At 34.6% G+C, this 14,597-nt stretch overlaps 1 protein-coding gene across 2 annotated transcripts in view; it reads right to left on the reverse strand.

Annotated features, from left to right (window-relative positions):
- Positions 1 to 1,020: 1,020 nt before the first annotated feature.
- The window catches only part of LOC134541461 (alanyl-tRNA editing protein Aarsd1-B), a 52,990-nt gene continuing 39,413 nt past the window's right edge, over positions 1,021 to 14,597 (reverse strand). The window contains exons 8-11 of one of the 2 annotated variants that reach the window (XM_063384938.1): positions 10,463 to 10,554; positions 6,930 to 6,984; positions 3,236 to 3,330; positions 1,021 to 2,662 (exon numbers count right to left, since the gene is read on the reverse strand). In XM_063384938.1, the coding sequence (XP_063241008.1) occupies positions 2,530 to 2,662; positions 3,236 to 3,330; positions 6,930 to 6,984; positions 10,463 to 10,554 (375 nt within the window). In that variant the 3' untranslated portion in view covers positions 1,021 to 2,529. The remainder of the gene's footprint in view (positions 2,663 to 3,235; positions 3,331 to 6,929; positions 6,985 to 10,462; positions 10,555 to 14,597) is intronic. The other variant, XM_063384936.1, reaches the window with a different exon arrangement.

Genomic DNA, 14,597 nt, shown 5'->3' on the forward strand with positions numbered 1-14,597 from the left:
GTGGCAGTCTGCCGCCAGAGAGCGAGGAGCTAAGAGGGGAGTGCATTTCTCATGGTTGCAGGTGTCCGTGAACTGGCACCGTACACAATCATCACTAGAGACCTGCGAAATTCGCGGATTCATTCCGTGATAGGCTAGAATTCAAACACATATACCTCTTAGATAATTTTGCTATTGGCTTACTGTTCATCTGGACGAATCTCAATCAGTTATAAACCCTCAACCAAAGAAGGATCGAATCACAGACAAACCAGCTGAGACGACTTACAAGTCGGCAGCCAATGAACGTGCGTTATTTGCCCGAGTGTACAGGGGTATGTGCAGTCTATCCTGAAGGCCATCGAAACCGCGAATTTTGCAGGTCTCTAATCATCACGTTTCTATCTCAAAAAATTTTTTTGGTGATGCAACTGTGTCCAAAACAGTGTTTAATTCACTACAAACACTGCTATAAAAGGGCATGCTTGTTTTTAGTGATGAAGCTGGCAAAAAAAAAATTGACGAGGAAACAGTGAGCCGTCTCTTCTCGCTTGGGGAAGGGAAACATGGGTATAGAAAATAGGATTCTTTTCCTTTTTTTTTTTTTTTGTTAGAAAGTGTGGTTGATGGGAAGGGGGAGGGGATTTACCACAAAGAATGGAGATGGGAATGAAGGTCAACTTCATGCAGCAATAAGCTGAGACACGGGCCATGAAGACTTCCACTTGTATTCTATCGGAGACTGATATACGGTGCAAACCCCCCCCCCCATATTCGAGGGCGAACCTCACGATGGAAAAGTAATAATTTTTTGCCCAAAATTAAAGGTGCGACCCACACGCAAAGGACGACTCTTCTGAGGTAAATACAGTTACGTTCCTGTTCTTTCCTTGAAAAATCAGGATCTTCCGCAGCTGTAATTTTAAGCATTAGAACTCCTGCAGGAGGAAAGCAGAATATACAAATGATACTGAAAAAGTATTTTTGCAACACTGAACAGCTGCAATCTTTGATAGTTTCGACTTCTGTTACATAGATATTTAGGATATTAGAGCATATAGTCGGCTGAGAGCAACAGAGAGAAGAATGAATGCTAAATAAACTCGTATTGTAACTACCTAGCCGTCACATCAGCCGGTAAAACTGTTTACTGCAGTATTGAAAATTTTACATTTTCAATAAGTGTTTTGTATTCTGAAATAACAAATTTGGTTTACTGCCTATCATATATTATACATTATTTACACATATATTTTTAAATATTTTAATAACATCAACATGGATAAAAATTATTTTCTTAGAAATATCGTCATAAAAACACCCATACATACAATTCTAGTAAAAATAACAATTTTACCTTCATCCACCTATTCTTTTTTTTTTAATAAGCAGAATTATAAGAGGCATTACTAACAATTTCACGGCAACAAATCAAAATTCTAGTTGACATATTAATATACAGTCATGAAAAAAATTTAAATGAATAGTTAGTTAAGTAACCCATAAAGATGAGTAAGTACATCGTTCAGGGACCAGATTTCTAGGCAGATCTGTTACCTGTTATCAATTTGCTATCATTGCATTTTGTACAGTAGAACCCTGGTATAAGGTTACCGCTTATACATTCCCTGATGTTCATTCCATTATTTTGCAGTTCCAACATTTTATTCATAAGGGCAGCACATAAAATTCATTGTAATTAACATTTCATGAACATTTCCTACTTATATGTCATGAAAGTGAAAGTAAGCATTAAAAGAGTACAAGTATGCATAATTTTTTCATAGTATTTGTCGTAAAACTGGTACTCAATTTTTTTTTCAATCAAAATATTTAAGATAATCAAGGCAGAATTTATGGGGGGGGGGGGGGGGGGGGGGGGGAAGCTACTCTTGATTTTAAGCAATATGCTCAATCCATAATAAATTTTCATTTAATAAATTGTTATTTGAAAGTGAATTAAAGAATCTCATTGTTTCACAATTTTTACAGTAGATAAACAATAATCCTGCTTAGAACCCTTCTGCAGCTTGTCTGTAAAACAGCATAAAGAAATTCATAATAAAAGTCCTAAAATTGTTACGTCATGCTTTTAAAATTTTCTTGCATTTAATGTATTATTTCTTTCACCTTTTGAAAACATAATAACGTTCTTTTGAACATCGTATCACTGCAACTTTGTTGTAGTGTTATTTTCCTTCCATATGAGTTGTCCACTATCTTTGCAGCGCAAACTTGTAGAAACAAAAAAGGTCAAATGGTCATGGATGCCATGAACTAAACTAACATTTGGGATGATCCAACCTGTGAAGCACACAAGTCACACTTGAAAACAGCCGGTACGTGCACACACCATCACAAAAACATCCTCCAGTTCCACAGTGCGACGTTTTCGGGATGAAGCGCGCTCGTCCATCACTTCCCCTGCACCGACGCTAGCCAGACGTCTGGTCCTCGCCGAACTCCCAGGCAGTAACGTACTCTCGGTTAGTTGGCATCAACAATTCCCTGGTGGGCAGCTCCTTGTGTAGTTCCGTTTTCCTCAGCGTCTCACTGATCTCGAGTCTCTTCGAAAAACTTCCTGATCAGCTCCTCCGCTTCCGACCGGTTGCCGAGGTTCGACACTTTGGCCTGGAACTTGGGGCCTTTGCCTGCACCTCTGCCGCCCAGCACTGAACATATTCTGGAACACAAAAGAAAGTTTTATCCACCTCACTTGATCACCAGAAACAATTAAATACCTACTAGATCTTTCAGGGTTGGCTGATTTAAACCACAATGGTATAAACCAAGTGGTTTTTATAATAAAAAAAATGTTAATAATGTATTTTTAAATAGATAAAATAAATATATACATAAAAATTCTGAATTATTAATAGAGACCGGAAAAATTCGCGGGTTCAATGACCTGTACGATGAACTCCATAGTTCTACGTACACTCTGTCAAATGTTACCCACTCATTGGCTGCTGTCTTGTGAGACGTTCCAGCGTAGCAGCCTGTTATTCAATAAAGCTTTGGTTGGGTGTTTCTCATTGGCCCAGCGTCATCCAGGTGAGTTGTGAGCCAATAGCAGAGGCAGCACTGAGGTATAAAGATTTGTATTTTAGCCTATCGCGAAATGAATTCGCGAATTTTTCCGGTCTCTAATTATTAATGTGGCTGACCCACCCAAATCAATCTTTCATCTCAGATACGAATCCCCTAAATGCCTACAAGACACTATGTATTCTGTAAACACACCAAGCACCCTCACCTGGGACCCAGAGCGGAGACCGCGGAAGGCTCTCCGTGGAGCACCATCTGGCCGGCCCCCTTGTCGTCGCCGACCGTCAGGAACAGGAGCGCCGACTGTCGGGGCACAAATAACCAGCACGTGACATTGTGACCGAGTTCCCCAACAGTAACTGCCAAACAATACAAACCAAAATTTCAGCAACCGCTAGCCAATACTTTTATTAAGTGTGTGCATGGAGTTCATGCACGACAGAAGTGAAACTTCTTGTTTATTATTAAACTATTTTTTTTTTCACATTAAATTGAATGATACAAGGGCGTCGCCAGGGGGTAGGGGGGGGGGGGCAGTTGCCCCCCTATAGCCCTAGAGATTCAAAAAAATGTAGCCAAATGCAAAAAAAAAAAAACCTACTCTTTTCCCACAACTTGCCCCCCCCCCCCCCACCCCCCCGGCCATAAGCTGGAGACGCCCTTGGAATGATGCTTATAAAGTTAACTGTGCACAAATCAATAACTTTTCCACATGAACAAATAAACTGTAGATACTTTGAATAAAATAAAAGAAATATGGTAGCGTCAATCGTTAGCCTTTAGAAAAACTGAAGAGTAAACAAACTCAAGAAGCATTACAAGAATTCCATAGCATCACTGCTGCATCATTTCTATCTCTCCTTCCGGCTGTTACAACTAGCATATAGCATGCTACGCTAAGTACATATTCCCCCCCCCCCCCTTTTTTTTTTGCCGTCTTCCCATTTGACCACTAGTGCACGCATCGGCATTACACTTGACTCTAAATTATATTTCCATTAACATATTAACTCTTTCGTATCTAGCTCACACAGAACCCCAGCTTTGATTAATATATTACTTTTTTCTTTTTTGCATCAGAAAATGTATCATTACTTATACTTAATTTTTTTTTTTAATTAGAACTAAACTAAAATATGGTTCCATAATTTGTAGGCCTGTGCGAAGATTAAAATTTTTGAATACGAACACTAATCTATTCGTATTTGTTTCTACCAATACCAACACTTTGAAATAACGAATATTCATTTCCAAAATTTTGTTTGCTACTGTCTCACTAAACAGTAACTGAAAAAAAAAATTGCTTGTCTGTAAAGTCGGTTTACGGACGATAGTTTAACGTGACAACGTCATAATAAAACATTGATGAAATGATTGATCCAGAAGAAAAGGAAATATCATATACGGCCCGAGACTGAGCCGTAATAGGTTTTTTTGCAACCAAACCATTTAGGCATTAAAAATATTATATTCTTTGAGGAAGAATTTTTTTTTAAAATTTTTCTATCTTTTGTATGATAAAATCTACCTCTGCATACTTTTATGAATAAAATTGAATCATTTTTATTGAATTATCACTATTTTGTATGGATACAAAGGAGTGAAATGAAATGTGCAATTTAATTATTAAATTTACTTTTATTTGCATTCATTAATTTAAATATATTTATTACTTTTGAAATGTTGCGTGCGCAGTTTTTATTTTTACAAGTAAAAAAAAAATCAGAGTTGCCGGGATTCAAACCGACAACCTTTGATTTAAGAGATAGCTACGCTAACCGCAAGCCTACGAGGCCATACTTAAGAAAACGTAGTTTCAGAATTTCAGATGTTATATAAACATTTACAAAAATTTTGTTCACAATAGGGAAATAATATTATTTCGTTTTTATAACACGATTTGATAACAAATACGCATCCTAAATACACCAAACTTATTTATAATGTGTTACAATATTTTTTAAAACGTTTTGCAAAAGATCCTGGGTGTAATTTGAATTATTATGTGTAACTGTAAAACACCATTGTTGGTTCAAAACGTATTTGAATTTTCAACATTACTTTTAAATAACCGTACCGATTGTGCTGAAAATCAGTGGACGATCGTTAAATTATATTAATAATTCAAACGACGAAAATATGATTGAAAAGTCAAATTGATGGTTATTCCAATCGAGTGGAAGAGAGATGCCACGCATGCGTACAATGAGCATGAAGAGAGATACCACGCATGCGTACAATGAGCATGAAGAGAGATGCCACGCATGCGTACTGTGAGCAAACAGCACACATCCGTAGTGGGACATCCGTAGTGGGACACTTTTTCGTGCGTGCAGCCGGCGTTCATAGATTTATTAGACGTCACGTCAAAAATGTTTAAACAATTCAAAACACTGAATATTTAGTGAAAACATCTGCATACTTTTAACCATTATTCTCTGCTTGTCATTTGTTTAATTTTTGCTTGGAATTTTGGGATTTGCTACTCACTGAGATTTGTATAGTTATTAATTTTTTTTTTTTAATAAATTATCACACTGCTATTTTGATCTTTATAACTTGTGAATGAGTAAATATTTTTAGGGCAAATGGCTGTGTTGGTGAGTGACCATACCAAGCATCATCACAGCAAGAAATCATTACCTTACGTTGCTTTGGTAATTCCTCTTATAAAAATAAATTATTATTATTATTATTATCATCCACAAAAAGTGATAAATGTACATTAAATATACGAGAAAAGGTTTTAATATTCCTTAAAATATTGTTCACTAAAAATTTTGCACAAGTTAACATGCACTCATAGAATTATTTAGTAGAAAAATAGTCTTTACAAGCTGTTAGTCATGTATAATGGGAGAATCATACTTAAAATTACTTATAAACACTACCAACAAATGTTAAGATTCAATGAAAAATTTCACTGGCTTAAATGTATGCATTAATATTCAATAAATTGTGAAACAATCTTCCAGTTGTGTTGTGGATGGTCATGGAATTGCTATGTACTCCTTGTGTGTTTAAATTGTATAACCAGCTTTATAATACAGTTATACACATTAAGGAGTCAGCTGCCTAATATAAACTTGCTACGATGATGTCAAAAATAAGTGTTTACTTTTACTACAACTGAGAGTATTTTCGAAATATATAGAGTGTGAGCAAATCTTTTCTTGATCAATATTAACATTATTTTAATCTGATATGAAGAAAACTAGCCATCAAAAATTTTAATTGCAAATTATTGTTCGTAGGTCACTTGAACAGGCTGTATTTTTAGTCAGTAGTTGGCGGCCGGATGTTTGCAGGACGGATAGTATCCTGCTGGCCTGTGACTGAAGGGACGTGATTGGCCGAGCAGGGCTGGCTTGACACGCCGTTCGAGAAGAGAACTACGGAAGCAACCCATCAAGACTTTTGCGATAACTGTAAATCAAAGTCAAAAACTGACCTCGTCTCTTCTGCTAATGTCATGGTTGTACGCAAAAAAAAATATTTATGGAAATAACATTTATAGATCACAAATAATAATTCTGATCTTAAAAAAATAAATTTAAAAAGTTTACTTTAATAGCTGCTACATTACAAGCAATGGCATTATGATGATACTGAAACTGATTGTTTAATAGGGTTTTACAATCAAAACTTGCAAAAGTGAATGTAATATATGGGGTCATTGTGGTAATACTACACCTCTGAATTTTCAAATAATGAATCATTGTTGCAAATTAAAGTGTTAAGCAAAACTTGCCGTGTTTAAAAAAAAAAAAAACCTCTTAGTATTTATCAGTTGTATGTTTCCACTAGATCAACTAGTGTGGAAACATTATGTGCCAATATAGGTAGTTCTCTAGCAATAATTTAAAAACATAATTTTTTTAATATATGTAAAAAAAACTCACCTGATTTCCAACTTCATTTATGAAAATACTCATGAAATCAGAATCAGCTTCTCGCCTGAAAATAAAATTAAAATACAATTCAGCATACGTATATGATTATAAAAAGAACATTTTTCTTTGACTATATCACATTTCCTTATTTCTGCAATGAAGTTGTAAAATTAAAATTGTTTAATTTTAATACCACTACTAATTTTTCATTTGTTGTCTAAATAAGCTGCTGCTATATTTATTCACCAATTTCTCTTTGCAGCTATCCAGTGCATTTTTAGTCAGTTAAGTACCTGTTTTATTCAGTAATGTACCTGTTTTTGTGTTTGTTGGCTACTATTATAAACTGTTGGTATCTCTACATTCCTAGGTCTGTCTTGTATTTTCTTGTAGGTTTTGTTCAATTGAAAGAATTTGTGATCAAAATACAGTTTAATTTTAAGTAGTGCTGTGCGGGAAAGGATTTTTTGATTCTGGAAAATTTTTGAGTGCAGAAATGGGGGGAAAAAAAAAAACAATTGAAATATACAACTATGATTTGGTGTCTTGTAAATATACTTTTATTAATATCATTAACCAAAATAAAATATAAATTATACCCAAATTTTAAATTAAGATGTAAATATATTAAAACATACAAACTTATTACTACTATTTTTTTTTTGTTTCTAATTCAATTTTTTAAGAGCTAATTTCCTTTTCAATATATGATGTTCTAAGGCTGGATCAATCCAGACAGGCTACCATAACCTATTTTAATAATATTTTGTACCTATATTTGGCGGCTTGGTTAGCTTTGTTTTTATAAACCTTCCAAAACCTTTTAACGCTGAAGCTATTCTTCCCATGTTTTCCATATGAATGAAGAAAAGGCAATCAGAATCACAGAATACAACATATAACAAACAACTGCCAATGAAGTTAGTATTAGGTCATCCTCCATGTTTACACAAGCCCCACGCCGTAAAACATTAATGTATTTAACCAACCACTGCGAACTACAAAATGCTTAAGCTCACGGCTGCTAAACATTACACTGTAAACTGTAAATTACAAGACTTTGTGCATGTTTACAATTCAAGGACGAAAATTCCAATACCATCTTAAACACTTGCAGCGGCGTAAATTTACAGTACCAAACATTTATACAGAAATGCATTTCATGTAATCCCTTTGCACGGGAAACAGTAAAAGTAATTTATATTATCTGAAGTCCTATATTATTTGGTTATAAACTTTATGTAAGTTAATTTAAAAATGTCTCCATCAAAACATTACACTCTTTGCAGTTTACACTGTTGGTATTTTCAATTGTTTGTAGTGGTAGCCATTCTCTAAAGAAAGTTTTTGTTCTTATCTAACTTTACCGTGCTGGTGATATATTTATTTAAGATGTATTAGATTCAAGAAAGTTATTAAATCATAGGATATTTTTGATATGTACAGCTGACATACATAGCTAAGAAATGATGTAAGTTCAAAGTACAGTAGAATCCCACCAATGCGACCCCCCTCTGATGCATCCATTCCGTTTATACGACCGTTTTTTGAGAAACCGTGAAAAATTTGAGCAGAGAAAGTCGAAAATTTGAGTAAAATCGGCTGAAAAACAAGTCTGTTACACTTTGTTGGGCGCTGTGTGTTCACATTTATCTTTGCAAGCGCTGTACTGTAAGCAGGCAGGCATACAAAAGACGGCTAAAAATAGATACCACCCCTCTAGACTGTCCACGCTAGCCAATACCGGTAAACTGCGCGCATCACCTGATAGCATCTACGCGCGCGTCTATTGCCGTCCCGGTCCCGTTTGACGATTGTGACTCGTTTTTTAATTTACACGGACTCGTGGATTCGTGAAAATGAGTATAAAGCGAGCCAGTTTGTCGCTAATGAAAAATTATGAGGTTATCCAGCAAGTGGATAAGAAGACAATTTCCAAGACGAAGATAGCACAGCAATATGCCATTCCGAAGTCTACTCTGTTAATGATTCTTAAAAAGAGAGAAGAAATTATAAATGCAGTACAGAAGGAAGGCAGCAATTTGCTATTGAAAAATTTAGGGGCGCGACGTATTAGGTGCTTCAAGTGTGCGTGAGAGATAAGATAAAGGTGAAGAGGGCGAGACCTGCCAGCCAATATATTTGTGGGAGGGGGAGACAGAGATAAAAGAAAGCGAGCCCTGCAGTAAGGGGAAGTGGTCAAGGTCGACATTTACCGTCACACTCTTGCTAGCTGACGTACTGCTGGTCGCCAGCCTCACACACACGCGCGCACGCACATACGCGCGCGCGTCGCCGCCAGACAGTGGCGAAGCGAGTAGATGCGTGAGCAGCCAGCAGTTCAGCTCTCCTTTCCCTCATTTACCCGTCCACACGTTTTTTTTCTTTTTTTTTTTACGCTGTGAAGGGACGTGGAAAAGATAATTGCTTGAGCTGTCAAAATAAACATCGCTGACGGCAAGGGCGGGAGCGCATCCTGTCGGTCTGTCGCTGTGATTATCTACTCCAAAAACATGTCACAGCATTTCAGGTTAGCATTGTTCTTATATCCTTCGTTTATAGCAGAATTTTTTCTACCTTATCCACACAAGTTCCTTCGCCACGTTTTGAACGAAAATAACCACCAGCCGGCTAGCATAGCCGAACTCGCGTGACGTGAATTCTCTTAGCGTAAGTATTTATCGAAACCCATTGTTCAGGGTATGCGAGTCCGAGGTGTAATATGAATTTAAAAAGTTGTCTTTTTTACACCATAGACTATTTGAATATGAAATCTATGCGAACAAAGGCAATTTTTTTATGTATTTGGATATATTTGGCGGGGGGCATCGGCCCGAATTCTCTATTGCGACCATTCCGTTTATAAGTCCGTTTTTCCGGAAACCGTGAGGGGTCGCATCAGCGGGATTCTACTGTATGTAATAGTACGAAAAGTGAAAACCGTACTAGTGGTATTTTAGGTTACGACGGGCACTTTCATTATTCAATAATATTGGTTGAAAATTAACAAGTGTATTGTGAATCGGCAGAACTACTGATTCAACAAAATATAGGCAAAATCGGTTTCTGCCGATTCGTATCGGCACAGCTCTATTTCTTGACAATAATTAACGATTTCATGGGTGGGGGAACTTTAATTTCAAAAGTAAAATCAGCAAAAAAAATCTGAGGGAAAAAAAAAAACTATTTTTAAGAAAAATGACATCTTTTTCAGGTCTCTACAAGTAACAAATCAGTTAGGTAACAATTTTGTCAATTTCCCTGTGTTTTCCAAGTTTTGAAAAAAAAAAAAAAAAAATAACAAATTAAAAATTCATTTTCCATTCCCTGAGTTATTCTTCTTGTTTTCCAGATTTCTTGAGTGTGTTATTTTGGTAGACTCGTGTTTGTCAAAAATACATTTATGTTCTCTCAATAGCTCTATACAGACTACATTAAAATTAAATTGAACCAATAGAATCACTTCTTTGAGTATATTGTTGATCTAGTTTTTGAAATAGTAATTTACACCTGTATTTTTTTATTTATTTACGTAACCTGACCTGTGTAGCATGTAGAACTTTGGAGATGGATTCAAACGCTTCAGTTTTTCTGCTTCAAGGACAGCTAAGTCTTTCAAAACAGTTTGCAGGTTCTGAAACAAAACAATACATTAATTAATTAATACTATAAGTCAAAATAAAAATTTCAAGCACATTGTAAGTACTCCTATAATAAAAAACTTAATTGTAGTTATCTTTTAGAAAACACTGTAATTAAAATACCACCCTTCAACAGTCGTACTTTAATTCTTACCATAATTCATTATATATTATTACTGATTTAAAATATTTAAATCAATGTGTGTTTACTTTATATATTGTTTTGTTTTTGTGCTATCTTTTTGTGTGTCCTTTTGTCTGAAATTTATGTTTCTGTATCTGTGTGTTTTGTTCATATGTATTTTTGTGTTATTCTTTTGTGATTGTAGAGTAGAACCTTGTTTTCACTATCTCCGGAGACCAGGAAATAAAAATATGTAAAAAAACAAAGAGAAAACCTAAAATGAGGAATAAGTTAAGAAAGAATAATATTTATTCTCACTATGATGGAAATAATAAGAAGCAAATATACACCCAACTAAATAAAATGTCAGAGATGCTTACTCTTTTATATTAACTAAAATTTCATTATCTCACATAGTGAAAACAATAAATTCATCAAACTTGCAGTAATTCACAATTGTTTCAAGTTAAACATGAAATTTCAGTTCATAAGTAAGAGATATGAATGTTCAAGCATCTCAAACTGTCCACTTTTTATGATCAGATTGTCTAAGTATTTGGTACGTTGCTTTAAAACTTATTTTAAAAATGGAACAGTAATCCACTGTTTTTTTTATTATGTAAAAACCTCACTATACAACTTTATTTTCCTGCATAATGCATTTAAGTTTAAAGGAGGGAGAGATCAAAATGGACTTAATTTTCACGTTCACGTCACCAAAGTTTTGGCTCGTGACCATATGGTTCACCATAGCAAATGGTACAAAAAAATGCATGTTGTTTACAGCGGCAAACAAAGCGACTGTGACCGCAAGCTCATGCAGTAACTTATAATAAATAAACATAACAATATTCGCTATCAACTTTTATTGTTCAGTCTGAACTGTTCGAATGGTTTGCTAACTAGCAGCGCTGTTTGAACGTAAATTAAGGGAAATGATTTCGCATAAAGCAGGCAAGTAATACATTAGTATGTACAATTACGGAAAATAACGTTTAAAGTAAAAAGAATATATGTTAATCATGGGAATTTGTATATCCTGGGTATGTAAAAATGAAGTTCTACTGTATTTGTACATTTGTTTTGTACCTATTATCTAAGGCATTCTTTCCATAAGTAGCCATGTCACAAGTATAAATAAATAAATAAATAAATTAATTAATCCACAAACACAGTAAATAGCATTTTGAAACAAATAAATTAAATTCATGCATACCCATGTAAAATATAATTTCAACCGAAATTACCTATTCTGCCCAGCTCTAATCTAAACTCCACACTGGAAAATCTTGGAATTTTAAGGTTTGTCAGAATCCTGACAGACCTCCAGTGAATACGTGCTTCTCTTATAAACTTGGCACATGCAATGGTGCCCACCTGCCTGAAGGTAGTTTGTGTCTCAGGCCCAAGAGCGAGTCCTATTAGCTATTCTAGGGACCAAGAAGCTTGGTTTTGGCCGTTTTGGTGCGTGCAGCTCCGCGTCAGGACGTTCCTGACGCGGGCCTACCATAAGTTATGTTACGTGTGCGGTAATAATAGTAGGCTATGTATAAAAAGGTTATCATCAGACTGCTGATGGTATGTTAAGTTGCGAACGGGAATACGCGATTTTAAAGTTATTAACGTCAGAAGATATCATTAGTCTAGGTATGGCCATTTTGTTATTACTCTATCACTAACGCTGTACTGACGCCCTGCAACTTTTTAACATTGCCGATTGATATTATGACTTTGTTGATGTTGCTGGGATAAACTAAAACCAGCCGCTATTAAATATTATATTTACTAAATTAATTAGCCTCTCAGTATTATTAATGGCATGATCATATGAACATACAATGCACAACTATCTTAGTGGTCTTGAGTCTATAGGTCTTATGTTTTATCGGACAATTGATTAATTTATGAGTTAGTGAATTTTTCGAACCGTAAATCCATTTTTGAACTCTACGTGAAACATTGACATTTGCGAAGTCGTGCCCAAGTACCTGGCAACGATAGTTAAAAAAAATCGGAATGATATTTGGTCAAATGGAATTACTGTATTGAGGGATACGTGGTATTTGTTTATTCGTGTGTAAGTAATAAATCAGTCTTAAAATCAGTTAATTATTTTGTCTTCCTATTTCGTATTCTAATTGAGATAAATATCAGATAAGCATGTGTTACTTGTATCACGACATCTAGGTATTATTTATCAGTAATTAATATTTCATTTTATTTTTTTGTTAACTAATGTGCATAGGGCAGTGCACTAGACATCACTACCTGTGTGTAGTGTTGCGTTACACTTTTTAACGCATTAGAGTTCACATAAAATGATAAATCCAAAATTTCGTTTAAAAGTATAAATATCAGCGATCAATTTAATTAATGTCCAGTATAACTCAGTCAGTAAAACACTCGGAAATATGTATAGGACCTGTTAACCTAAATATTTGTTAACAGTTAAACTGAACTAAGATGTGTTAGAGTGGTTTTTATTTTTCGTATATTAGAGGTATGGGTATGGGACATCAAAATACGCATCTGTCGCCCATTGACTTTAAATACAGAATTATAAACTATATGTTGTGAAAACATTCTGCAGCAGTTTTTGCTGAACGGAAAAACACGGATGAGAAGACAGACAAAATGTGTTTGGTAAGTGATTTTTCGTCAAATGAAATGGAACAGGGCAGTGCTTATCAGAATGAAAGTACAGAACTACTTTTGTGCAAGGAAATGTATTTTACACAGACATTTCAAGAGAAATCACCTTTAAATGAAATAGATCTTGCTGACATGGAAGAAATAGACTTAGATTTAGAGGCCAGGCCCCTTTCAAGTGACAAAATTTCTCTTGAAGGGCTGAAATATGTTTCTGACTATATAGCTCACCGTTTCAGAAATAAATATCCTGACCTTGGCACTACAGATTTCAATTCGGAGAACGATAGCTGGATACATGTACAATCAAAGAGTAACTTAAAATGTTCCACTAATTAATTTTTTGAATTAATAAAGATTGCTGAAATGTGTTTTGATAATGTTCATGGCAACAATTTGTGCAAAAAAGAGCGGATTTTTGAATCACTGACTAAAATTATTTGCGGAACTACTGAAAATAAATATCCAGAAGAAGTTATATACTGTTTTGTCAGGACAAGAATGTATATGCGTATCAAGTATTTGAACATGAAATATTTTAACGAACAAGACCAAAAACGCAAAGAAAGAAATAAGATGAGGAAAAATACCCTCTAAGATTTTTCAGTGTGATAGTGTCCACTTTCTTTCACCATAATATGTATGTTCATAATTTATTTACGATGTTTTTTAACTACTATATTTAAGAAAAGCATTTATTGTGAATATCGCAGCAATTATGTAGGTCTTTAGGTATTATTGTATTCCAAATATTGAGTATGTAATTTTTATTGCCTTTATTAAAAACAATGTATACGTTAACAATGTAACAAAATTGCGATATTTTTGTATTGCTATTGCAATTTCGTTTCTTGTAAACATTATTGTAGACTTTTTCATATTGAAATTAAATTTGCTATAGGGTTGTTTGTATTTTAATTTTACAGTTATAAGATTTTTTATATGTTGTTTACTGTTTACAAACATTTCAAAAATATTTCCTTAACCATATTTCCATTTCCATGGCAATAGTCTTGTTAGCTTTTCGGATAACTCTTCTACATGGATGATAAGATGGTGCGACATCTAAAATATATCACACCACCTTTACATAACTATTAAACTAAGAGGTGTTTTCTTTACATAATATTAAAGCACAATGTTTCCTTGTGGCATAGGTGATTTAGAATTTCCATTTATCTAGAAAAATGCGCTTTCAGAATGTTTTTTAACACACAGTGTTTCAGAAGGTTTTTGAAGAAAAAAATTGACTACCCGTTTTAT

The sequence above is a fragment of the Bacillus rossius genome, chromosome 18, assembly GCF_032445375.1.
Source record: "Bacillus rossius redtenbacheri isolate Brsri chromosome 18, Brsri_v3, whole genome shotgun sequence".
In the NCBI taxonomy this organism is placed as follows: domain Eukaryota; kingdom Metazoa; phylum Arthropoda; class Insecta; order Phasmatodea; family Bacillidae; genus Bacillus; species Bacillus rossius.